Here is a 27,005-nt window from a genome sequence, read left to right on the forward strand (position 1 = left end):
TTAATGCTATATTTAGTATCATCACTAAAAATTTTAGTATTCTGAGTATCATATATAAAACCTTAGTTGTCCCTTCAAATATAATAGTTTTTCCATTTGAATGTGAAAAATAAGGACCAAGCTCAGAAGAAAATAAATAATGCAAAATAACGTTGCAATTAAGTAGACATAACATGCATTTGATATTTTCCTATTTTACGAGTGGCTAAGAAAGTAAACAAAAAATCCACTATAATAATTTTGATCTTTTTATTAATTAAGTATTAGCTTAGAAAGTAATGGAATATTGATTGAAAATTAAAATGATACATTTGCTATGAATATAGAATAGCACTATATTCTATGACCACAAATATAAACAACATTCCTTCTCCAACTGTTATTTTTATCTGTTGTACTACTTTTGTTTTTAATATACAGGTACTTGTATTATGGTTTTTGGTATGGCTTCGGCATATCAGTTTGGTGTCAAATACATGTGTAGTGAGCATACATCTTTTACATCCAGGCACTTGTCATTCAACTTGTCAAGAGAGATAGGAAGGGCTAAAACCCGTACATAAGGTACTAAGTGGATTAGGTTACAATCACATAGGCTGTTCTGCTTTTTCACCCTCTACTCTTCCTTTTCAGTCCTTGGTGAGATGAGATAGCAGTTGTTGTTTGGGGATTCTGATGATCTGCTATGTAATAACTGATACAGCATTATACAAATCACTCTTCTGTTATTTCTGCAATTCATGCTGTTTCTTGCAATTACTTTTCTGAGAAAAGAGGATTGATCAACACCCTTACCCCACCAGCCATTTCTGTAATGAAAGACTCAGAACTGTAGTAGTAAATGGAAATTTTGGTGTAATCCCATTTTAGAAACTGTTTTTTCTAGTGATTTGGGGTTCTGTTTCAAACAAAAAGAGTCCAATGTGGCAAGATGTGAAGTTTCAGTACATGATGTTTTTCTTTCATGCATTTCTATTTATATTTAATACATGAATAGTACAGGGGACTTAAACTAATACCCTTTTTGCCAATTTTAGACAAGATAATGACTTACTAGTCTTCTTTGTTAGCTATAATATCCTTTAGGTAAGAAAATTTAAAATTTCGTTTCCTACATAAAAAGCATCAGAACTATGGAAATTACAAATTTTAGATCTTGTATCCCATTTCACAGCCCCTCAAAGAGAAGATTTTAATAGGATTAGTAACATCATAATTTTGTAAACTTGTGTAAATTTTTCAGTCTTCTCTAATCATTAATTGATAAGCATCAAGTTGGAATACTGGACTTATACTGGTGTGTTTGAGAACATGTAGCTGATCAAACTTAACCAAACTTCTTTGCAACTTCTCTGGAAGTGTGTGCATTAATCTTTATTGTCCCAAGGAGGAGTATTATTTCCTAGTTTGGAAAGCACAGGAAGAAAGAAAACAAATCCAAGTATTTGTGTATTTACCTTTATTTTTGGAATATTAAACTAGGAAAAAAAAAAAAAAAAGGAAATGTTTGATCCTTTCTAGAACACCTGGGTAAACTCTGTTCCTTTCAGAAAGAGAGAGGCTTGAGATTTAGCAGAGAAACATCTAATCAACAGTGTCACAGAGAAGCTTCAGAGAGAAAGATCATTAGTGATTTTTCTGAATAGAGACAAGAGTGGTATTCTATGAAATCATTAAGTAACACAATCCAAGCAAAAGGAAATAGTAATTTAGGATGGTCTGTTGTACAGTTCATTGCTGAGGGATGTTTTGGATACAAGAAACTATAAATGAAGTCAATAAGTAACTTGGCGAATTATCAGAAGAAAAGTCTGTTAAGGGCTAGTAGCACAATAGCAACTACGACCTCCCACCTGCCATACACTGCTAAGAGTCTGGGTGGAACCACTGCATGCCAGGATGTGGCATTGCTGTGGATGATGCCATCCATGGGGACACAAACACTGAGCTGGCTGGACAGCCAACCTTGCCACCACGCATCTGTGCTCATGCTGTGAGGCACTGCGCTGCACAGAGCTTCTGATACCTTGGGAGGCTCATTCTTTTTGATATTCTGGCTGTGATTTCAGATTTTCTGCAGTCACTTTCACCCTTATTGAATCAGCTTTATTACTGCCAAGTGTTGCTAGCCTTTTGCCTTGATATGATTGTCTACTTGCTTCCTTCTTCAGGGCCTCATTTCAGCATGTTTTGATATACCAATAGGAGTGTGTTAATGTTTAGTTGGTCAGATACATATTTTTCATTAAAATCTGGTGTTGAAGCAGCTCTGATCTTATCAAGGACTTCTCTAAGACATTTATTATATGTCTAATACCCACTTGTGATCATTTTTATGGTATTGCTTTTGATTCCTTCCCTGCTAGCAATTTCCACACAACGATTTAGACAGCACGGATTTCCACTCAAAAAACAGCTTCAGTTTCAATTTTCAATTTATCATTCCTCATCTTCCTTCTCCTACTCTTCTCCTTTGTACTTCCCCTAATAATCTGCTGAGATTAGTATTCAGGAACTCAGGGGCTTTTTTTCTTTTTTTTCGTCCTTGTCCTTCAAATGTTGCCATTTGCTTTTGTTGCTCCTTACTCCTGCCACACTACTGCAAATAAATGGATATCTAGACATATTTGCTGCATCTCAGTAGCTCTTTTGCTAACTATTCTTCTTTGTTTCTGATCTGTGTGTTGGCTTCTTTCATCCCGATACCTCTTTGCATATTGCACAATACTCTGTGGTTTTTACATTTACATTGTGTTCTTGGTTTCTGGTCTGTTTACAATCATTCTCATTTTGTTCTCAGTGTGGCATTGTACAGCCTGTGGTTTTAGACAGACCTACACAGTTTTGTATGTAGTTGGCTCTGAAGCAAGTTTTTATTAATTGACTAACATGGACCTTTAAATATCCAAATGGGGAGGAACATCTTGCACCAGATGAAAGGTTGCTTAAATTCTCATCCAACCTGACCAGCATACTTCTCACGGTCACTGTAAAAATATTCTTCATGTCCAATCTAAATCTCTTCTCTTTCAATTTAAAATCATTGACCATTGTCCTATCTGTAAAAGTCTTGGGGAAAAGCCTCTCTGTCTTTCTTATGAGCCAGCTTTAAGTATTGAAATGCTGCCACATTTCCTTCCATTTTCCTTCCTTTCCCTAAATTCAAATCTTTCACACTGTCTTCATAGGAGAGATGATCCAATGCTCTGACCATTTCTTCTGGCCCTCCTCTAGACCTACTTTTGCAGGTCATTGTGGTTCTTATGCTGGGAAATGCAGGGTTGGATGCAGCACTCCAGGTGTGGGCTCACCAGGGTGGAGCAGAGCAGCAGAATCTACTCCCTTGGCTGGCTGGCCACAATTTTCATACGAAGTCCAGGGCAAAGCCTACAAAATTCTGCAAGTTATTTAAAAAAGATAAAAAGAAGAAAAATCAACCAACCAACCAGAAACAATAACCACATACCCAAACCCCAAAATGCAGCTGTCTTATTTTTATTTAACACTCATGTATTTTTAGAATGTGTCCTGGCAGGTGTGATGTGCTGAGATGGTTTCAGGGTGTCTGAACTGTGCCAGAGGTTGCTCTGTCAGGCCAATTGTGTGGATTAGTCCAAGTCTGTATTGTTGAAGGGTCAACGCCTTTCGGTATGGCAGCTTTGATTCTTGCACTTGTAGGTCTTCAAGGGGCTGTAGAGGGCCAGGAACAAAAGATGACTTATCACACGTCAATCTCATGTTCATAATTCATGCAGAATTTGTATAGGCTCTAGTTTGGGCAATGCATGCCCAGGTTTCCTAACTAGTCCACTATCTAGGTCAGGAACAGTATACACATAGAGTGGACAACGTGGGAACCAAGGCACTTGCGGGAAGGCGTAAAAAGTAACCCTAAGACTTTGTGGATGGTGGTGAACTTTGTGTTGATAGTGAAAACTATTCAACACCTTCAGTATGAAGTAAAATACAAGAATTTTCATACTGAAAATGTGTGTGGTATAATGTAGAGTATTTGAAAAATAAGTTGTGGGGTTTTAAAAAGTCATTCCTAAACAACAGTTTTGCCATTTTTGATAAATAGATTTCAGAACATAGAAAACTGTGTAAACAAGGAAATCACATGAGAAATCAGAGAAATACATTATACAAAACTTTAGAGAAAATTTCGTGGGCTTAGTTCAGGTCTTTGGGAGAGATGGTGGTGTTTGGTTAGGTGTTATCAGAATACTTAAGAGATGACCAACTTTAAGAGAAATAATTTATTCTTTATGCTATTGTTTTGTTATGCTGTGGAAGACTTGTCATAATGTCATCGAGTCACAACCTGTGCACAAAGGGGACAAGGAATAAGAATTTCTAACCTATCTTTAATAATGCCTTTTCCAGTGAAAATTTTATTCTTAAATTTCATGTCTCTAATTTCCTTGCAATTTGTTTTTCCTTGAGAGGGAAGAGAAAAAGGGGGCTGGGGTGAGTGTTTTTTTTACTTTTTTCCCCCCTATTTACATTCAGGCTACTCAAAAGAATTCACATAAAGTAAAAATAGTCTTTCTATTCACTACTGAACTGTGAAGTTCTGCCCACATTTTAAATATGGAAAACCTGAAGTAATGAAAAACTTTCACCATCTTTCAGAACCCACAGCCTGCTGAGAAACTGTGTTGGGCCATTTGAATTCAAAGGGCATCATGTAAGATTGGAGTTTCATTTTCCTGAAAATTAAGAGTACTGTCTCACATTTCCTATTGATATTACTACATTACTCTGAGCAGGAGCCGAACAGGAAAATGAGACTTGGATAACTTTTCAAGGAGAAGGAAAATGTTAGTTATTTTTATCTCATGACTTAACTGGATTTAGAGACTATCTTTGAAAATATAACAGGAATTTCACAGGAAAGCTGTGCTTTGTTGAAGATTTAATTAAATTTCCTCCCATAGTTCTATGCTTTATATCAAACAGAGTTTTAAAAATATTTTTACAATCTTTCTGTTTATTGAGTATGCTTATAGCAGAATTAAGAAACAATGTAAAAATCTACTCACTGAAGTACATATCAAAACTCTCATTCACTGTACTGAAGACAGAATTTCATGTCAATCCACATGTTCTGGTGATATCTCCAAGTTACTGTTTTCTTACTTTGGGACATTAAAGCTATATGCACAGATGTAGGAGCACCAATTCTGTATACCTAAGTCAGGAAAAATCCTTAGGGTCAGGAGAGGTCCACATCTTTAGGCAGAAGGTCTAATAGTGATCCCTTTGCTAGCTAGCATTTGCTGCTGAACAGATAATGCACTGTTTATTATCAAAAATGTTTTCACAAACACTGAAAAGAAAGCAGAGCATGTCTCCTCTTAGGATGCTCTTTATCTCAGCATGGAAGAATTGCCTTCACAGTAAGGACTGCATAGGTCAGATAAAATCTGTCCATTCGGCTCCGTTCAAGCTTCCCTAGACAGAGATGTGCAGATGTCTTTCTGCAGCCGTTTATATCTTGATATGTTCTACTGTACAGAAGGGAGGGACAGAAGTGCTCAGGTCATAACAAGTCATCCTGGTCAATGTGGGACGCTTCTTTCAGGACCATAAATCCAGGTATTTGATACAGTAACTCAGCCAGTTTGTTTTCCTTATTTACATATAAAATCTGAGAGAAATTGTGTTTGAGAGAAAAGAAAGCATATTTTGAGTATCCTTGTAGATTAATTCAAAATGAACCATGAATTTAAGGTGGTTTAAATATATTAAACCACCTTAAGTTTCATAATCATAATTTCTATAGAGATATTTCTCAGGTAGGCAGGCTAAACATGTTGTTTTATAAACCCAGAATCCCAGAAATTTTTAGGCACTGACTATATTATACTTCTGCAATAATTCTTCCAGTGCTATTACTACAGAATGACAACAGGATCTTTTCTCTTGAATGAAGTTTTGTGGCCTTAATACAGGAAAGTAAAGACTCCCAGAATATGTAGTTATTAATCCCACCAATATCAGTGAATAGTCTAAAACGGGATAGAAATATGATTCATCCCTGCACTTTAGAGAAATGCTCTGAAAAACACCATAAATCAGCACGATGGCTCACAAGCTTACAGTGAAGTGTGATAAAGTATTCTACTGAACTAGAACTAGTGTTTTTCAGTATCTTGTAAAACCAAGCACTGTAAAACATCAAATATTTGACACAAGATTTTTCATATTTGATGTGTGTAACCTTAAGATTGCTGGTAACAATTCATTTGGACACCTGTGTGAAAGGACTTTATTTCACCTTTTGAAGTCTTGAGACATTGATTTCTAAAGTGTTTTCAGTGGTCACAAAAGAAAGGGGCTGATGAGCTTTGAAGAAGGGCAGTGTGATTTTGAGTTTTTCAATGGGTACAATTAAAATGATGTGCTGACCCAGTGTTGATAATCTTTCCAGAGCTGATGGCAGGTTTCCCCTTGTGCTTGCTTTTGGGGTGAGAAGGGCTCCATGCAGCACGTAATAGCTCTGATTGCCTAAATCTTTCCCACAAGAGAGGGAAACTGGAACAGACTGTGATAACCCACGCATCCATTTTTTTCCTAAGACAAAGCGTTTTGCAGAAGGTACAGAGGAAAAGTTCAGTGCCATGTGAACAGAATGAAACTAATGGACATCTAGATGAGCGATTGGAAGAATAATCAAGTCCACAGTGCCTACTCCTTTGATGGCAGCTGAAGAAGCAGAGAAACAAAGCCATGGAAGAGTAAATTACTATCTTTGGACCCATCAAAAAGCAGCCAATATCTTATTTGATATGAATTAATAACTACTCAAAAATTCAAAATAAAATCTAAATTTCTTCTTTTTCAATTTTTTTTTTTCTGAAAGCATTGTGTTTTCTTGGAAAACAGTTTCCCTTTTAATGTACTTCTTGAGAAATTATAGGAATATGTTAATGCGTTCTTGAAAAAAACATTCTACAGTGAAGTTATGACATGACTTGTGACATGATCATTGGACAAAAATATCTTAACAAAAAAGAAGAATTGAAGATTTGTTCTGTGGCGTGACCTTTGTCTGCAATTACAAATGTTCCATCACCTCATAAGGAATTTGTTGCTTTTTTGATGAAAAGTTATTATACATCATTATTATACAATTTTTTTATCCATTCCTAACATTAAAACATAGGGTTAGTTTACTTCAGAGCTATGCAGTGAAATGTGTATTACTTTGCTTTCAGTAAGTTACAACAAAGGGTTTTTTATGAAAAAACGTATTTTTCAGTTATTAATGTGGTTGTTCTTTCCTATTCAAACCATATCACATGATTTCTTGCCAGAAATCATCATAGAAACCTAATCAAAATTACTGTGCTCTAACTAGAAAAAAAAAAAAAATCACTAAATAGCACTGTTCACATCTCCTGTGTCAAACCTGAGTTACTGTTTATCTAAATTGCAAGTTAAATACATTAGAACTAATATCACTATTTCCTAGACATTCAGAAACCCTCAGAATTTTGAATATGCCACAGTTTTTGAAATTAATTCCATTCTATCTTAATATATGCTTGTGTAGAAATTTAGATTTTACTTTGTCAACCTTCAGTGGGAGCTGGCTAGTGACAGAAATGAGCATTACTCTGAAAAATGATCATTTGTAGAAAACAATATTACCCATTGTAATTCCTCTATTAACACTTGTCATAACATCACTTCACTTTTCAAAACCCTATTTTGTTCAAAGTCTTAAGGGATCATTCCTTCTATGTATACAGAGTGTCATTCTAATACAGATTGCTTTCACAGAATTGGGTTTTTCCCCTCTTTTCTATGTCAAATACCTTTTGATCCTTCATTGTCTGGATCTTAGACTTCTGAAAACATGAAATTGGGAACAATTTATTCTCATTTAAATAATAAATGTGATGTGAAATGGGTTTCACAACAAATGAATTTCCTAAAGGTTGCTTAATAGTATCATATGAAGTTTGCAGAATTACATCTGGCAAATTAATTTATGTGGTCAAAGTTTAACCACAGCTACAGAGACCATGCTCTGCATTGGGCCTCTAAACTTATAAATTATTTTCAGTTTTAAGTGGGTGGGGAGATTTCAAACAACACAATCATAATGATAATCAGTATAAGGGTATTCTGAATTCAATTTCCCCTAGAGAACTGTGTCCTGTCACTTCTAACTTTGGATATTTTTAATACCTGTAAAAAAATAGTCCTGCTTAACATGCAAGAGTGCAGCTTCCCTAAAGGAAATGTTGGTGGAAGATGTTAAATAAGGATGTCCTCAGCCCATGTGTCTGTCAGGAATGGAGACACGGCACAGGCAGATTTGGGGACTGAAGCTCCTTGAATATCCAGCAGTGACATCCACAAGTGCATAATCCAATCCCATTGAAAATTAATGTAGTTGTGAGGGTATTTGTGTTTATGTTAGTAATAGCTGTGTAATTCAACAAACTCACCACCTCTTTTGCTGAATTCGAGCTAATTTATAAGTAATAATTGCAAATAGATAATCATTCATACTTTGAAAAAAAATTGAAAATTATATTTAAACTGCTGTTTGCCTATCAAAATTACACTGGGAGGAGATTTGTCATTTTGAAATAATACATTTATTTGCATGGCTTTTCCAAATAGTAGATGTTTTGGTTTATCCTGTTTCCCATTTCTAACCATGTCATTGCTATTGGTACCAGTACTGTAGCATTGTTGCCATTTTAATCTAAAAAACCCAAAAGCCTGGGGTAATATTGTAAAGAATATTTGTGGGTATCCTGAAGGGAAAATAAGAATCCCATACTGCTGTGAGAGCAATAAAAAGCAATGATGTAATTTACTGTTTCATTCACATGAAATATATTTTGTGCTAAAATGGCCCATCTGGAGCATATCCATAGTAGGGGACATATACCTGTCTTCTTTTAGCATACTAATTTATTTTGTCTGATGGACATACTACATAAATGAAATGTAATCATTTTTATTTACTCTGGTGATGTCAGAATCAGTAATAAATCTAGAATTCACATGCAACTGCAGAATACCAGAAACAAATTTGTCAGTGTTAACATATTTAGACTGATATTATTCCTTTTACTTTCACAGGGTTAAGGCCATTCCTTGCATTTTTTAAGTACTTTTCCCTCATGGTAAAGGGTAATAAATTTCAAGTATAATATTTAAAATCTCTACTTACATAACATATGAAAAATGGTTCTTGTTGAATATTGTCGGGGGCTTACCCCAACATTGAGGTGGTTTCAGGGTCCTTACTCCCCTGCACAGCTCCGAGTCGAGCCGAAGGAAGAGACGGAGTTCTCAGGTTCAGATTTCTCAAGGTTGCATACTTCGTTTATTGTTTCTTATCTTACAATTTTCTCGGAGTCCGACAAGATGTTCGCAGCTGCATGGATTCCTCACGTCTCCCCCCGAGCTGGGCTGTCCTTATCTTTTATACTAATTACTACGTATTTCTTATTTACTATTTCTTACCAATGTCTATCACTATTACTAAAAAGGTCATCTTTACTTTGACCCAATCCTCACCAACTACTTTGTGCCACGTCAATGCGGCAATGGAGTGAGGGAAGAAGAAGGAAGAAGAAGGAGACAACGCCCCAGATTCTCCATCTTGTCCCCATTCACTTCAATGCTAGGAGCCTAAAACTACTATTTTCTCACCCTGTGATAAGCTAAACTACTATTTCTCACATTCTTGTGGCCTGTAAACCTTCCCTCAGTGTAGGAAGTTTTTCCCATGGACTGAAATCAAAGCCAGTGTCTCTCTGAGCTCTGGGCTCTGGGCTGGGGTCCCAGACCCCCCTGCCCAGGTCCCTGACCCTCCAGGGCAACCAAAGGAATGCCCTGGACTCCAACAGAATATAACTATTCTTTAAAAATAAAACTGCACATAAATAAATTACAACAAAACTGGTAGAACTAATAGTACTCCAAAGCAGAACTGTCATATTTTGGCCACTATTTATACTTCACTAATGTGTAAGAATTTTTTCCTGAAGTGAGGAAAAAACTGAAAAAAATACATTAGAAATATTATACAGCATTTCTGAAACTGAATGTGTGTGTAGCATGTAAAGTAAGGATTTAAAACAATGGCAAAGAAATAATAGTATTTGGACTCTGTTGGATCAGCAAAAAAGAATGTGGTTTGAGAAGGCCTTAATTTTTATATATAGGGATTTATTATTTAGTTAAACTAAGAATATTCTTGGCAAATCTTTCACTAATCACTTGCTAGACATTTATCACTCAGCAACAGGCAGAGGAGAGGAGGTTTATTCAATCTTCCAGAGAGTATTTCAAAAACACCAACTTGTCCTATTCCCTGGCAATAGAAAATAATGAAGCAAACACAGCATTGACAAGTCTAATGAAATAGTAGAATATTTTTCTTTAAAAGGCTCCATAGCTCATTTCTTACCTGCCTAATTGTTTTCATCACACTGAAATGTGTATAAGAGTCTATAATTTTTTTTTAATGAATGGTACTATATTTAAGTATGATTAATGTTATTGCAATGAGTACCAAAGGAAGTAATCATAATATGCCACTTATGATAATGTCTTGCCATCATTTTATACCACAGTGATGTTTCAGTGAATTTACACCATTGTGAAGCCAATCATTCTGTTACAGTTCACTATGATTAATGTGACCACCAGTGAAGGCTGATAATAATTAGTCTCTTTCATAAATTGTCATTAAATAGACTATGTCCCCCAGAATAAATTTAATCTCATTTTAGGTGTGAAACATGTAAAATGACTCTTCTATCAATTATAAGAAATATTTAATGAGAAGTGGAAGTCTACTATACACTGAAAAATGCTTTTGTATTTCTTGTTTTCCTAGATTTTGGTAGAAGGTACCGTAGGAGATGGTTTCACTGGAGACATTGGACTTGATGATGTGTCTTTTCTGGGCTGTTCTCTTTACAATGGTAAGAGTTGAAATGCACATCTCAAAGCTGTGAGCTGATTCATTGCTGTCATTTGTAAATATTGCTAGAAAAGTAAAAGCCAGGTTAAACTGAGACTCGGGAAATTCAGACTTGTTTCACTGCTTCTCAGCCCCTCATATCCAGGCATCAGCACCAAACAGGTCCTGGAAGGTCCAAAAGAGATCCTTAGTGAGAAGTGTGCAGCTTCCGTACTCTTTTAGATCTTGATTCCTAGAATGTAAAAGAAACTTAGCTGTGTGTAAATGAACTGACCTTTCATTCAGCCAATTCAGTTTGATACAGCTTTCCACCTCCCCCTAATAATTCTTAATGTATTTGCTGTGCCAATTGCTCTCACGTGACAGCACACAAATGGCTGAGGTGATAGAGCAACCTGTTGTCAAAATTCATTATTACCAAGTGTAGAACAATCTCTATAGATTTGTAAAATATTATATCCTAAAATACACACGTTTCAAGATATCAGACTCAGGACATGGAGTTCACAATGGGAGAGAATTTAAGGCAGCTACTCTCAGCTGCAGCAGGCATTGCAGAGTTAAATGTGGTGTGAGAGTTGCCTTAAAGTCATGACTATGCTGTATAGCAGCAAACAATTTAAAACAGTGTCTGAATATTAGTATGTTAGCCCTTTAAAACACCCTAGTGCAGATGCATTTTGTTCTACTACTCCAAAATTTCTTACAGATATATTAGTTCTACAAGGATTATCAAATGTGCATTTCTTTCGCTAATAATTATCTCGTGTTTTACCACATATATAAAGAGTAAAGCAGTTATTATAACATTATAGATGGAAAGGCTTTTTGTAAATACTCAGTTAATGGATTGAGCCTTATATTCAGGAAAGAAAATCTTAAACTAATCAGAAAATCCTTAAATATTTTCAAATTATTTAGGAGGAAAACTTTAAAAATAAATAAGAAATTGGAATGCATAGAGGGTCAGAGTTTCAAAGTTCATAACTAAGAAAAATATTCCTCATTTTTTATGGAAAGATAAAATGAAAATACTCAAGTATAATGGTGGACAGGAATCAGGTTTGGTGCTCTATATATTTTTAAAATTGAGAGCAATTTTTGAGACAGTCCAGGGTCCTGCCTTTATCTCCTCCATGCCATAAAAATATTACAACAACAACAACAAAACAGTCAAAGAGACTGTAGGAATAGCCTGCAAAATATACAACAGCTATGGTGTATTTCACCATACGTAACACAAGTTGGATCGGGTTGAAAAAGGAGGGTGCCCCTGTCCCTGCACTAGCATCAAGCACTGCCCAATTGCTTTTGTTCCACTTTATCTGACCAAATACTGACAGGGAGAGATGGGCTTGACAGCTTGGCAGCAAAATCTCTCATAAGTAACGTTAAAGATGTTGAATCTTTTGAATTTTGAATATGCTGCTTCAACACATTATTTGAATGCCCAAACCAAAGGCTATTCAGTGATGCTTATTCTGGACAAAATACAATTTAATAAAGTATAGAAAATAAATTGTTTCTAAATAAAGGAAGTATCAGAACCTCCTTTCTTTTCGGGTGTTGTGAAGGCTATGGTTATTCAAAATTTCTTCTTCCATTCAGTGTATCAGGAGCAGAGGCTTGAGTGTGGCATTTATATTAAAAAATTTCTGACCTATGGACCTATGGTTCTTGCTGTTATTCTGAGTTGTAGATAAATTTATCAATTCATTCAATTCTTACAATTCTTCAAACATCCTTATTCTAAGTCTTTTATTTGAGTTTTAGGACATTTTGAGAGTATCATTTATTTGACTCAAAAATAATTTATTTAAAGTCACAGACTTGCTTTCTATCCTACAAAACAGAAATGGGTAATTTATTATCAATAGTAGTGCTCCAGCCTCCAGGGATTAAAAAAAAAAAGGTCCTTGCTATCCCAGATACATTTAATATAAAAAGTCTTCACATGTGCTCTTTAGTTAACTCAGGTGTCCTGCTCAGGTGCATTGTGCACTACAGCTAATAATTTCATAAATTATTAAATTTTAAAGAGGAGTTTTATAATGGAAATTCCTTTTATGGACAATAATAGCAAAGATTTTCAAGAAAAGAGAGTAAGTTTGAAGAAAGGCACATAGTAAAGAACAGGAGAACAAAAAAAGACAATTGATTTGAAAGAAGTGATAATGAGTTTGAATGAAATATAAAGGAGGTGGTGGAACGAGGTGGTGACCTCAGAATAATTTCTCTAATGAGAAAATAATTTTTTTTCAGCAATAAATTTACAAGGTAAGAAGGTTACATAGTAATTTCCACAGCTGCTTGTAGTAATCAACATGTTAAAAACCACATTATCATCTCAATAATCTGTTAACCTTGGTTCACAGGGAAAATCAGTTTCTGTGATTGCTGTGTGAGTCTAGCCATTATTTTTTTGAAATTACTCACTGGGTTAATCCAAATTTGAAAGACTAGCAAGAGGAGTAAATCCTGCAAGTGTCAAAGATTGTATGGATGGTGTGACAAAACTAGTATTTTCCACTGAGGAAAGCTCCAATTCAATTCCTGCTGAACAGCATTTAAGTCACTTGATTCCAGTAAAGCTATACCCTGGAAAAAGGGGGCAGTGACAAGGGGAGAAATCATTATGAATCTGGGATGCTCAACACCTTTTTGCCTCCTTTTTCAAAGGAAACTTGCCCACTATTTCTACAACTACTTTGGGAACTTCAGTTCCTGCCACGCTCCCCATGAACAACTGCACAGAGAAGGAGTTTGTCTGTCGAGCCTCTGGCCACTGCATCCAGATGATCCAGAAGTGTGATTTTAGACCTGATTGCTCGGATAAGTCTGATGAATCAGCTTGTGGTGAGTGGATCAAATTATGTTCTTACTAGTTTGTGGGTCTTAAACACATTGCTTTAGCAGCTCTATCTTATTTTTGCAATTTGGTAGTAGTACCTAGATGTTATTTTAATGGGATTTTGCCCAGGAAAATAATAACACTTTACTTTTAATATATGTGATATAATGCACTTTCTGCCTTCTGATTCAGGGTCAACATTTTAATTCAATTACTACTGAAATGTGGCAGGGGAAGGAATCCTCAGTTCCCTAATGATTGGTAACCATATACAAGAATTTTAAGTGTCTTAAAATGTTCACTAGTCCAGACTGGAAGAGAAAAAAACTTTAGTCTCATGTTTGGGGTGGATATCTGAGAGAACTGCACCCACTTCTCACCTACTTCAATGAGTATGGGTTTTGTTTTCTTGTTTGGTTGTTGAGGGTTTTTTTATACAAAATTGTTTCAGCATCAGCAATAATTGTGAAATTCAGTCTGCTGTGGGTGGAAGTGAGTTCCAGCCTGTAATGCTCTGGTAGTCTTATGGGAACACTCTTAGGAGGATAATGGACAGGCGCCACACATGATGCCCATAAAGATCTAAGACAATTGCTGATTGCTTCTGAGTTGCAGCAGTTCACACTGTAGCATTTTAGAAGCTGTTAATGACTTCCTTTTGCCTCAAAGAACAGTGCTTGAAAGCACTACTATAGGAAAGCCAGTTAATGAGGGGGACAGACATCTAGAGACAGTGACCTCATCAGCTTTTTCAAGCAAAACAATTGTCACTGAAAATGAAAACTCTGAATTCATTACACATTGTGAAGGGAATTCAATCACCTCTCTCAGGGCTGAGGGCTCAGTGAGGAAAAGTATCATTCACTCCCTATGTCTATTTCTCATGTGGGAATAACTGGAAGAAATTAATCTGATGTTTAAGTACCACAGAGCATTTTCCTATAGCGTGAAAAAACACCAGCCATTGAAATCTTGCCCTGAAACATAAATGCAGGGCCCTCTCAATATTTCTCCCCTCATAAATTTACATTATGTTACAAAACATCTTTTCCTTCTAAGCAAGATAAATACTGTGGAGAATACACCTTTACATGTTTGCTCTGAGGCTTCCCATCACTAAGATGGATATTCATCACTTAAATGACAATGGTGGACTAGGACTTAAAAATGTCCTGACTGAAACAGAAATATGGTCACAGGAAGGTGTTATCTTTCTCAGAGGCACTTTAAATATAATGTTTACAAAGCATGTTAAAAAGGGGAATAAGCATTTAATGCAACTCATCATTCTCAGGAAACATCACAAATCTTCATATGGGCAACTCAAGAGATCACACTGGCTGCAGTTTGCTTTCTCAGTGAGGATATACAAGCTATAAATCAAAACACACTCTCTTTAGTCTTTTTTTAGCCTTCAAGGAGGGAAGCATCAGGCACATTCTACCAACAAACTGTGATTCCTTGATGCAGCATTTTTTTATGGCTTTATGAATTAAAAAAAAAATACTTATTTCCTTTGCGCAAGTCTCACAGCAGTCACTTAAAATCTGTTCCGAAGTTCTGGAGAATGACTAGACTCAACTTGGACCATGTGCTGGAGAATAAATATTCACAGCAGAAATGGAAAATAAAATTGCTTTTTTTACCCTAAGTAGAATCACTAGAGAACCCACTTTGTTGCTCAGGAAAAAAAACTCATTGGAACGCAGATGCATATTCATTTAGTAAGACAACAATAATTTGATTTGATACTAATACCAAATAGATATATTTTTATGTAACTTTCAAGATTTGTGAGCACTGCTTGAAATCTGATTTGGTTGTTTTGCTTTTTTTTTCAGAGTTATGGTCATGGACTTTATAGACATTATACAAAAATTTGCCAATGTCATCAGTCTACAAGACTGGAGACAGAACCATACAGCAGCTCACAGATTCTCAGCTGATGAATTTTACATTCATTTCCTTGTATATTACATGACACATTATTAGAATTACCTGAAAGCTGGTCAGAACTCACATGAAGGTAGATATGAGGTGCAAATGAATTGGTATATTCCCAAAACTAGGATCTGTCTAAGAGTGGAGAAAATATAGAATTCATGTTTTATCTGTAAGGAAAAAACTATGTATGTTAGTAATGTATTCACCAATACTATAAATTGAATCCTTTTATTTCCATGTTGCTTATTGGGTTGTTACATGAGTTAATGGTTTTCAATTTTTATATAAACATGAGTAATCACTGTTAATCTCTAAAGTTATGGAAGTCTGTGACTTTGAAGATAAAGACCTGTGTGGATGGCATCAACCAGCCTTGGAACAGATGTCAGGAAATTATTCCATAGATCACACAAAGACATTCAAGTGGCAGCTTGGAAGAGGAGCAAATCTCTATCCTGAGCAAGTAGGACACTGCCCATTAACCGATCATACTATGTGAGTACATTTTTTCATGTGCTTGAGTCTCTTCTAGAGTGTGTGATCTTAACTACATACAGATTGTCAAGGAGAAAAACCGCTTCATTTACAACATTGAAGGAATTTACTGATTTATTAATGACATGTAATTAACTGACAACTGGTGAAGTAGGTATGCAGGATCAATACCGCAGACGACCTCTGGCATGTCAAAACCAGGTTTTGGCCCCTGCTCGTTGCACTGCAGTATCAATCCCTACCATTAAAAATTTTCATCCTACTTTTACACTTCTCAAGCTGACTTCTCTTTTCAAAGCTGGCTTTGTAATTAATTGCTTAATTTACTACATTGTGGTCATCCTCCTGATAAGTTTTAGGTGAATACCTTCTCAAAAGGTCTTTATTCACACAGAAAATTTATGCTCACTTTTCTACCTTACTAGCTATTGTTATTTGTTATCTATTGCTGCCAATTTTGTTATTGATATTGCTATCTATTGCTCTTATCCTGGAAGTTTTGCCCCAGGGTGGGCAGTACAAGTCAACACAAAACACCCTGTGAATTCTGCAGTCATTTAATGTTTAACTAATGCAGTTCAAAACAATTGCAGTGAGAACTAACTTTGTTGAGCTTAGGGGTTTTTTTGTGTATGTGTTTTTTGGGGTTTTTTTAGCAGTTCATTTTATTTTACCATTTTTCTGGTTAATGATTCATATTAAGTTCATATTAAAATGTAAAATGTTTTTATTTTCTCAGTGAAGGTTTGTAAATTAATGTTGCATTCTAGGTAGATTGCTTAAGATACTAACTCCACCAAAGGTACTCCTTTGATTTATCTTTGATTTATCTTCTGCATGAACATTTGTTTTTTAATGTGTGAGGTTGTTTGAATATTTTTTAATTAAGTAAAAAATGCGTATTAAAAAAATGCATTAATCCAGTGTATTCCAGTTAAAAGTAACAGTAAGACAGACATATGGAAGAAATCCCTACAGGTAACTAGCAAATGTGTTGAGTACAAACAATTTTCAATGTTATCCAACTTCATTACTAAGAAAATTTCTTTCAGTGTAATTACTCTGAACAGAAAAATACTTGCCTGGTGACATGTATGTTTATTTTCTGTGACAATAGCCCATAGAGTGCTCAGTCTTTAAATTAAGACCATTTCAACAAAGTATTTGTTATATTGCTACTAGTTTAAAGTGACATAAATTTGCATTTACTCAGCCTGAATTTCTATCACTATTAAAGACTGAGCTCAATACGTTAGTTTTGCTGTGTACGTTATTAAAATTACTGTATTTTTACAGAAATCCCAAAACAATACCAAACCCACAAAAAAATCATTCAACCATAGCAAAGAATTAATGTGTCTAGTTGCTTCTAGGTCTCTACATTATATATGAAAAGGAAATGTATTCCATAAAAAAAGAGCAACTGTTTACAATAAATTAGCTGTCAAATCTTTCATTGACTGCTCTTTAATTGTTGTATATTAGCCAATACCAGCCCTGTATTTGCACTTAGTAAATCCTTTTGCAACCTTTCCACTATAGGTTTGCATTGGCACAGTGATACATGGAATTCTACTATTGGTTTTCAACATATTTTCAGAGTTTAATGCAACTAACAGTATATTGAAAGGGACTAATGAAAAGAGAAAGTAAATGATCCATAGAGATTGCAGTTTTCAGGTGACTCTGTAATGCACTGCTCTTGTGATGTTCCACATGAGATGCACTTTGGTTCTACGGTTTTCCCCCTCCCTTTGTTTATTGGCCTAGAGAGAAGCACAGAAAATAGATGCTTCCAAATTACCACAGGAGATGCAGAACAGCAGTTTTGTTGAATTAAAACCCTGCAACATTTAGTTTTATTTTCTCATCCACTTTCCCCAAATTTCCACTAGTTAGATGAGGCAAGCTGTCTTTCTGTAATCTTGTGTGTTTGCAAATTAAAATAAAATATGAAGCACTATGTATAGTAGTGTTTGGATTCATCCTGATGCAAGAATAGTTGGCAGTTCAGCTTAAAAAGAGTTCTTTCAGCAAAAAAACCTGTGAATACTTGGAGTCATACCATCTGCTTCCCCAGTATAAGTACTTGGGCTAGCCACATGTAGGCTGGAGAATTGTGAGGTGAAGGTGTGAGTCATTGGAGCTGTAATTACATTAATTAAGTGAAAGTAATTACTTTGCCAATAGAGAGAACAGCTTGTATGTGTATATAGCAACCAAAGGCTGGAGGAATAGAAGCCACTATGGGAGTCTGCCTTTGGAGCCTGGCTTGAGCTAGAAAAATTCTGTCTTGTGTTGTGCAAAGGGCTAGGTGACATTGTCTTTGTGCACTGAAAAGACCATTCTTATACAAATGTAGGGTTCCTGTGACATGTTTCTATACTTTGCAAATAGAATTCTTTATTGCAGTTATGTTTCTAAAAGCTACAGTGAAAGTATCAGCCTGTGCAGGCTTAAACAAGTGTATTAAATTGACACCAGCAAATGGAGAATCTATTAGTTTATTTCCTTTTTAAAGAATTGGGTTAGTGATGTAGCAAATTCTTTGACATTATTAATGGTGTTTGGGTAGAACTGTTAATTGAAAACTTTGTAGTCACTTAATTGATACGATAATTCGTGCATCAAATCTAATGAATCAAGATAAAAATGGATGTGGAGATAGAACGCTAAGCTGACGTGATGATTATTGCTGTGTAAATAGTTTCCCTGATAAACATTTTTCATATGTCTGTCTTTCTTTTGTGTCTGCTTTTCAGACAATCATTATCAGAATTCAGGACAGGAAATTTAGGTAAAATTAGAGGTTTTAAGTGATATACTTAAGCCCAGAAGCTTTTACAGCAGTCAAGAAATGTTTTAAATTTGTGTCTAAGAACTTCAAAAGAGGAGAAAAAATTGTTAAGTCTTGTGTGTGTGTGTGTTTTCTCTTTTTCTTGGGTTTTTCTGTTTGTTTGTTGGTTTTGGGGTTGTTTTTCCTTGCATGTCCAACTTAAATAATACCCCCTACTTTTAGGAATAAGATAATGGCCAGAAATTATTTGCAGGATGATGTCAGATTGTTTCATTACAAGCAATCATAATTTAATTGAACTTAACTTTGTACAAAGAAAGGGAATATACTCAAAGACTTTTTTACCTCTTTTGTTAGGATGCCAGAGCATGGGATTAGTCTCATAATCAAAATAAATTAAACAGTGAAGACTTTAATCATTTTGTGTGGGTAAAACTTCGACAGTTAATTTTCTTTCTAGAATTCATACGTATTACCTACAAGTATTACCTAAAACAAGGCATCAAAATTTTATGTGATACACTTGAAGCATGGTCACAGATAGAAATTTTCTTTTGGAATTTTGACTTTTAGGATCTAATAATAAATATACTACTGTTTCATTTAGTACAAGAATTCCTCCTCACATTTCTGGTGGGTTTTTTTAGCAACTTTCTGACTTTTGATGTCAGTGTCCAATTGCAGGACACAGAATGACCTATTTTGGTGTGTTAAGCACTTTTGGTTCCATTCAGTTTGAATTAACCTTTGAACTTCAATCCTGTATTCATGTGATAAAATTTAGATGCTCAAGGTAGAATTTTTTTTTCTCTAGCACTATGCAAAGGACTTGACCAGTTGGCATCCAGCATTTTACAGACAGCTGTGAACACATGTAGAGGTTTCCTTCTGCAATAGGAAATACCTCTATGACACTCTTCCAGAAAGCTGTCTTCCAAAAAAATTGTCTGCTTTTTTATGGCGTGACAATCCTATTCCAGTTTTTGTTTTTGAATTTATTAAACCTAAATATTAAATTTTAATGGATGTGGAAGGTTACTAGAAAAAAAAGAGTTTCAAATCATAATAAGAAAACTTACTATTTTTGGAATAACTAAATTGAAATGAATATTACACATATAGTTGTAAGTGAAAATCTGCATTCTTAACAAATGTTTGCTCTCAATTCTCTTCTAATTTTTTTTTAAATATATACAGAAATGCTTAAATTAATTCAAGGAAAGTCTTCCTTTTTTTTTTTTTTTTTTTTTTTCCTTTTCTTTTCTTTTTCTTTTTCTTCTTCTTCTAGTTGTTAGATACAGATTTCTGTTACTCTTTAGGACCTATTAGAATTTAAGTGGCTGGAAGTGTTCAGCAAAGAAAATCTTTCTCTGACCCATAGAATTAATTACATTGTTGGAGTTCTTATCTTCTTTTAAGAATACTGGAATATTGGAAATTAAACATTTTATAATTTAAAATTTAATTTTGAAAATAGATTCTTTTTTTCTGAAACAATATCCTCACAGCTGCAAAAATCTTTAGTCAGGGAAGAAATTTTTTGAAGCCTATGAATATGTTATATGTCGAACTGCAAGGAGAGGTCTGTGAAGGTTTTGTTCCCATGTTATGATCTATAATAGCCCATCCTTGTATTATCTGCAGAAAGATAAGCAGTCAAAGAACTCCTGGTGCAGACACTGAATATCTAACAAGTACAGATATGGAGGAAACAAGGCATTTTTCTCATTCTCCTTCTTTCTCATCATAAATCTTCTCATGCTTCCTAAAGATATGTGCCCCACCACATTTCTTTCAGATTCATAGTCACTATAGACCTTAATTAAAACCTTGGTACTGTCCATCAGGAGTACTCTCTCCTTCCTATATCACCTGTGGCCTTCTGGCTGAACTAACCAGCATAATGAGCAGTGCATTAAGAAGCTGTTACCCTGCCCATAAAGGAGGTGATAAATTTCTTCTTGTGAGTGCTTGAATATTAAGTTGTCTTTCACTTCTGAATTCTCGCAGCATTTTTTGTGATTTCTCCAGGCAGATATAATGTTGAGGGAAATGTTAGGGTTTGTGGGGGGTTTTTTGTTTGTTTTGGGGTTCTTTGTTTGTTTGTTTGGTTTTTTTTGTTGTTTTGTTTTGTTTTTTTAATATACATATAGATACACACATATATATACATATATACATTTATATACATTTATATACATATATATCTCTAAAACAAGGAGGGTTGTTTTATATATATATGTGTCTGTGTGTGTATTTCCATAACATGTTCTGTAATATTTTGTAATATTTCTAAGCTTTTTCTAATCACCTTTCGGCAGTTTCCCACCTTACAGGGAAATTTCAAGTAAAAGGCAAAATATGTACATGGCTTCCCCATTTTACTCTTAATATTGAGGTTACTCTGTATGAATGCATAAAAGTTAACCTGTCCTCAAGTCTTCACCTGTTTCCTTTGGAATATTGTAATAATGAATTTTGAATGCTATATATTTGTATTGCAACTTCTGTTGCTAGAAAATGCAACAAGTTTTTTTTATACCTTCTTGAACTTTATCAGAACTGTCATATCATCTGATTTTAACACTAAGAAATCAGAATTAATAGGAATCAACAGAAAATGAAGCCAGCATCATGGAAAAGTCAAAGTATCACAGTTTGCACCCAGTTTGTGCCAAATACATAAGAATTAAAATATCAATGCTGTATTCTGATGACAGTCCAAGAAAAAAAATGACAAAACCACAAATATTTTCTCATAAATACATTTTTTAGGAATTAAAAGTTAGACTTTAACGCCTTATTAGCTAATTTTTTTCTCAGAAACCTTCTGATGAAAGGTTTTTAGCTAGGAAATCATAGCTATTTTAAAACAAAAAATCTGAAAATGCATTAACATTAGCAAAACTTCTGCCTGCTGGTTACCCATGCTTTGGGGGAAAGAAGCTAGAGAAGAGAGTGATCTCCCACAGCCCCATTACCCTGATAAAGGGTGCGGAGGATGTGGAAAATGCAAACTGAAGCCACTGTCTTGGCTGATTCAAACCATCACCTGGAGCTTTGATTGCCCACATTTTCCTGATGCGTCCAAAAACCCTTTGGTCAAGAGAGTGCTTCTTTTGAAGGTCACCCAGTGCCCTAATATGTTTTCTTGATTTTGTTTTTATCTCTATACCCATCTGTTCTAATAGCAGGTCACTCACCTGGCAGATCCCAGACAGATGGTGTCAGAGAGCTGAACAATAATACTTCCAACGCATAATAAGTGCAATAGGTGTGGGGGTCTGATTTGGTGTAGGGATACTGTACAACGTTTATGGACATATATAATCAGGAATAATGGAAATACATCTGGAGGCTTCTGCTTTCTGAAATTTGAAGTGTAATATGGTGTGCTGATCATTGGGAAACGTATAACTCTAAGGAAAATAAAATATTCCTCTCCAGTTTATGTTTTCTCTTTGTCTTTTTTCTGGTTGGTTTGTTTTGGGTTTGGTGGTTTGGGGGTTTTTTTGGTGGTTTTTTTTGTTGTTGTTTTTGTTTTGTTTTGGTGTTTTTTTGTTGTTGTTTTGGTTGTTTTGTTTTGTTGGTTTTTTGGGCAGTTTTTTTGGTTGTTTGTTTGGTTTTGGTTTTGGGGTTTTTTTCCTCATTATTGCTGAAATTTGGAAGGGAATCAGAACGTTTTAGTGAAAGGGACTTGTTTGTTTTCTAATCAGATTTAGTTTTCAGCCCTAAAGAAAAATAATGAGAAAAGGGTATTTTATAAATCAATTTAAGTGTTTTTTCAGGGATTCTCAAACAATTACTAGAAGATACACAGATGAATTAACACTTTAAAAACTTAGAGATGTCCAAAAATTCATTAATAAGAGCTTGAACTTGTTGTATAAGAAAGTTCATCTGAATAAGTTTTGAACCTCTTTCAGGCATTGCAACAATAGACAATTAGTACTGTGAAATGTGTAATTCACAGCATGAGACATGACTTGATAATGCTGCCAGATTTAAGATTTTTTGATAGGTTTTCAGTTTTTCTTAACTCACCTAATCTTTCCCTAATTATTATATTCAGTTCACTGTGTTCTTTTGAATTCCCCTTGAAGGGGGAAATTGCATGAAGATTCTTCTATGAATGTCCATTCTTTGCCAACTACAGTTCAAAAGATATTTGAAATATTAAGCTATTAACTAAGACAAGTATGCAAATATAGGTCAGTTGCTTATGTTGAAAATTTTATATCCATAAAAATGTTGTGAATTTCCCTCTGAAATTAATTAGGATTTTTGGACTGGCACAGGAATGTCTTTGTATAGGGAATGCTTGTAGTACAGAGGTAAAGTTAATTATTTTCAAAGGGTAAATATTGAGATTTTAATGACACTTAGTGTAGCTGCCAACTGAGAGGTCTTCCATGGGTTAATTTTCTAAATTGGCCGGAGCTCTTGCAGCTACTGGCAGGGGAGCCTGCCTGTATTCCGCTGAATTTCAGCACCTACATAAAACCTGTGTTGAAAGCTAGATTTATTCACTATTATATATGTTGAAAAAAGCTTGTTTTACACTTGTTATCATCAACTTCTTCAGGTCTCACTTAAAATAACCAAAAAACAACTCTAGGGAGTCATTTTATGGAATAGAAAAGAACTAAATTTAAGGATGAGACAGTTGATTAACTCTCACAATGAGGAAAGTTACCTTCTCAGAAGATCACTTAAAAAACATAGGTTGCAGGTGATGACAAGAACATCATCTGGCAGAGTAAGAGAAATTGCAAATTCATGTTTATGGAAAGCTTTGGAATATCCTGCCACTGCATATTTCTTACTAGGTTAAAATAAAACAGCTAAGAAACCCTTTGCTTTCAAAGTCAGAGACTGACAAACTGAACAGATGATTGCATGTATGTTAATTGGCTCAGCCAAAAATTTTGCATTCACAGAAGGTATGGACCCTCTAGCATTTGAACTTTCTGCAAAAAGAATGATTAGTCCTTGTTTTCTTCAAACTCTTCCCCCTGCAGATCATGCACCTCCCTGGAAATTCCATGCAGCCTTCTATACCATGCAGGCAGCTTCAGAATTAAAGACATAGAAATTACATTATTCTGTGAGCAAACATGATGTCGGTTAATTTTCACTAGAAAATAAGTTTTCCTTTTAAATATGGGTAGGTCAGAAGTACATTAGCCTTGTATTCCTAAGTGTAAAAATTTCTATGATAGGAGTGCAAGTCGACAAGGATGCCCTACACATACTTACCCATCCCCTTCTGATCCCTTCATTTCCCAATACTTGTCCACATAACCTTGATCCCCTTGGGATCACACGCCTCCACCGTGTTTAACGGTTAGCACTCTGAAGTGCTTCATACAGGGGACTTTTGTCTGGTTTACTAGTTTTAAATGTGCTATTATAGCAAACACTAAACCAAGGTCAAACAAGTTGCAATGACAGCTGTCTTAGGCTGTGCCGTGGGACAGCAGCACCTGGGCATAGCTGTGATCTCTGGCCTGCCTGTGTCTGACAGAACACACCAACAGGAGATGGATGACTGAATTCCATCATATTGCTGATTGTACACTGCCACTGTTTCAAACTAATCTCACTGAGAGGCATGGATGTAATACTGAATACTCTAGAAAGCAAGTGCTATTGCTCTTCAGAGCTTTTTATCATTCTGCTTCTTGCAAGTCCTTTTGAATGCTGTTGTAAATACAATGCCAACACCCTGGGGCCATTGAAGGCATGAGTTCCCACAAGCAGAGTAAATTCTGAATTTTTCAATATTTTTGCAAACCTCAAGAGAACTGGATCCTCTTTTACCTCCAAGCCAGACTCTGGTAGAATAGTCAGCACAAAGGCAAAAAAGAATCCTAAAATTACTACCTTGAAATAACAGCTTTCTTCAACAGAAAGGAGGGAAATGAATTATCCAAATGCATACTTCTTGAAAGACCTGTAACTGTGAGTTTTCAAAGTTTTCGACTATTAGTTATAGTACAGGCATTTTATTTGGAGAATGTTTAAATACTTAGGCTAAAGGATGACATAAATGCATGAAGTAATTATAAAAATATCTGAGTTGCCAGAGTTCAGTGATTAAAGAGAAGCATCTGCAGCAGTTCTCTTATCTGTCTTTTCATGGAAAGGAAAACAAGATTGTGGAGAAGATCCTGGTTTCCACAGATCCTAACTCTTTTCCCTAGGATTCCACCCACATGAACTTTGATTCCTGCCATGTTTATGAGCAGTTTTCAGCAATCTCATATGTAACAGATCTGATCCATGCAAAATGAAGATCTGTCCCATTAGAGCATTACCTTTTTGATTGTTTGGTTGGTTGTGGCTTTTTGTTTGTTTGTTTTAGTTTGGTTTTCGTTTGTTTTTTTTCTGGTGTGACACATGAGGAGGTAGGAGCAGTATCTGATTTGTGAGGGTTTTGAAGGCCTGTACCAGAAAAATCCTTGTTCTTCCCTTTAAGCAGGATTTTCAGTCTGTGAAGAGCCAGATGCCGGGACATCTTTGAGCATATTGTGTTTCTCTTGGCAGTGCTTGCTGGGTAGGGTAATTGTCTTCTCACAGCTGTAGTGATCAACTTTACAGAGCGGTTGCTGAGAACTTGGCTGATCAAGAAAACCAAAAGGAAAGCAAAACCTAGTACTAGCACCTATTTAAAAACAAAGGTTCCATTGTCAGATTTGTAAGCTCATGTTGGGAAATGTACTTTTGAGGAGTACTGGGCATGAAGCACTTCTGTTGGAGAGAAGAGAAATTTATGTTTGGTCAACAAATGCATTTTATTTTAGAAAGTCAGGTTTTTAGGAGCTAAATCTTAAATACCCAAAACACTAAAACTGCACTTCTGGTCTCTGTGTATACTCAGAATCTAATGCTTACTTCAAAGACATCTCATCTTTCCCAGGAGCACAGGAGACAGAATTTCCTCCAATATCTTGGGTTTTCCTAACATTAAGCCAGGATCATATATTGCAATCTTAAATTAATTATGATGAAATGTTTTGTCTTAATAAATTATAACCCTTTTTCTCTGAGCAGGTGCACTGAAGAAGGCTGGTATCTCTTTGCAGACAGTTCAAATGGAGAATTTGGTCACACAGCTGACATTGCTACCCCAGTCATCTCCCTTACAGGGCCCAGATGCAAAATCGTATTCTGGAACCACATGAATGGTTCAACAATAGGTTCTCTGGAGGTACGGAGATGCTCTTTGTTTTGTTTTGTTTTGCTTTTCTGCATGAAATTACTGTGAGGAAATTTATGCCTTCTCTTTTCGTTTCATTAAAGCCCAGGCTGGTTGCTAATAAACAAAAATTAACAATTGCTAGGACTCTACTGCTCTCAACATGTTATGATATGAAGGAAGCATTAGCTCAGATAGACTGGAGAAACGATAATTTTCTACAACAACCAAAAATTGTGACTGTTATAGACATGCCATGGTTGGAACTTCCATACAAGAAGAGACTTTGTATCACGCAGTACTATTTGACACTGAAAAGCAGCAAGAGATATTTTAACATCAAGGTCTTTGGCTAATATAGGAGCAAGAAGAAAAAAGTAATTGTATCAAAATTTGACACAAAATCTTGTAGAAAGAGTTTATTCCTTGAAAAGCTGAACATACCACTTTCAGAGATTATATTCATGTAAGCAGCATTGAAATACTTGTGTGGCATATAAAGAGCAAATTTGTTTTCCCATACCTTTTTCTTCATTCCAGTTAAAATAAAAGCACTTGTGTAAAGGAATTTTAACTTATTAGCAGCCTGTAGATCAAAAAAATCACTGCAAAGAGAAATGAAAAAAAAGCAACACTGTTTTAAACAATTATTTTTATCACACAGCTGTGTACTTATAATGGGATTTCTCAGAAATGTTATGGAATACCTACAGCATCAGGAATGGATTGAGAAACAGTCATATAAGTTACC

The 27,005-nt window shown here is 35.3% G+C and overlaps 1 protein-coding gene and 1 long non-coding RNA gene across 2 annotated transcripts in view; one reads left to right on the forward strand and one right to left on the reverse strand.

Annotated features, from left to right (window-relative positions):
• Positions 1 to 27,005, forward strand: part of MALRD1 (MAM and LDL receptor class A domain containing 1) — a 235,169-nt gene that overhangs the window by 65,155 nt on the left and 143,009 nt on the right. The window contains exons 18-21 of the mRNA XM_040062159.2: positions 10,880 to 10,967; positions 13,646 to 13,822; positions 16,079 to 16,256; positions 26,110 to 26,266. Coding sequence (XP_039918093.1) covers positions 10,880 to 10,967; positions 13,646 to 13,822; positions 16,079 to 16,256; positions 26,110 to 26,266 — 600 coding nt within the window. The remainder of the gene's footprint in view (positions 1 to 10,879; positions 10,968 to 13,645; positions 13,823 to 16,078; positions 16,257 to 26,109; positions 26,267 to 27,005) is intronic.
• Positions 1,486 to 9,434, reverse strand: LOC120762382 (uncharacterized). Its single transcript, XR_005703889.2, has 2 exons — positions 9,203 to 9,434; positions 1,486 to 3,397 (listed from the first exon to the last, which is right to left on the reverse strand). It is a non-coding gene; the product is annotated as an uncharacterized LOC120762382 (long non-coding RNA).

The sequence above is a fragment of the Hirundo rustica genome, chromosome 1, assembly GCF_015227805.2.
Source record: "Hirundo rustica isolate bHirRus1 chromosome 1, bHirRus1.pri.v3, whole genome shotgun sequence".
NCBI classification, from domain to species: domain Eukaryota; kingdom Metazoa; phylum Chordata; class Aves; order Passeriformes; family Hirundinidae; genus Hirundo; species Hirundo rustica.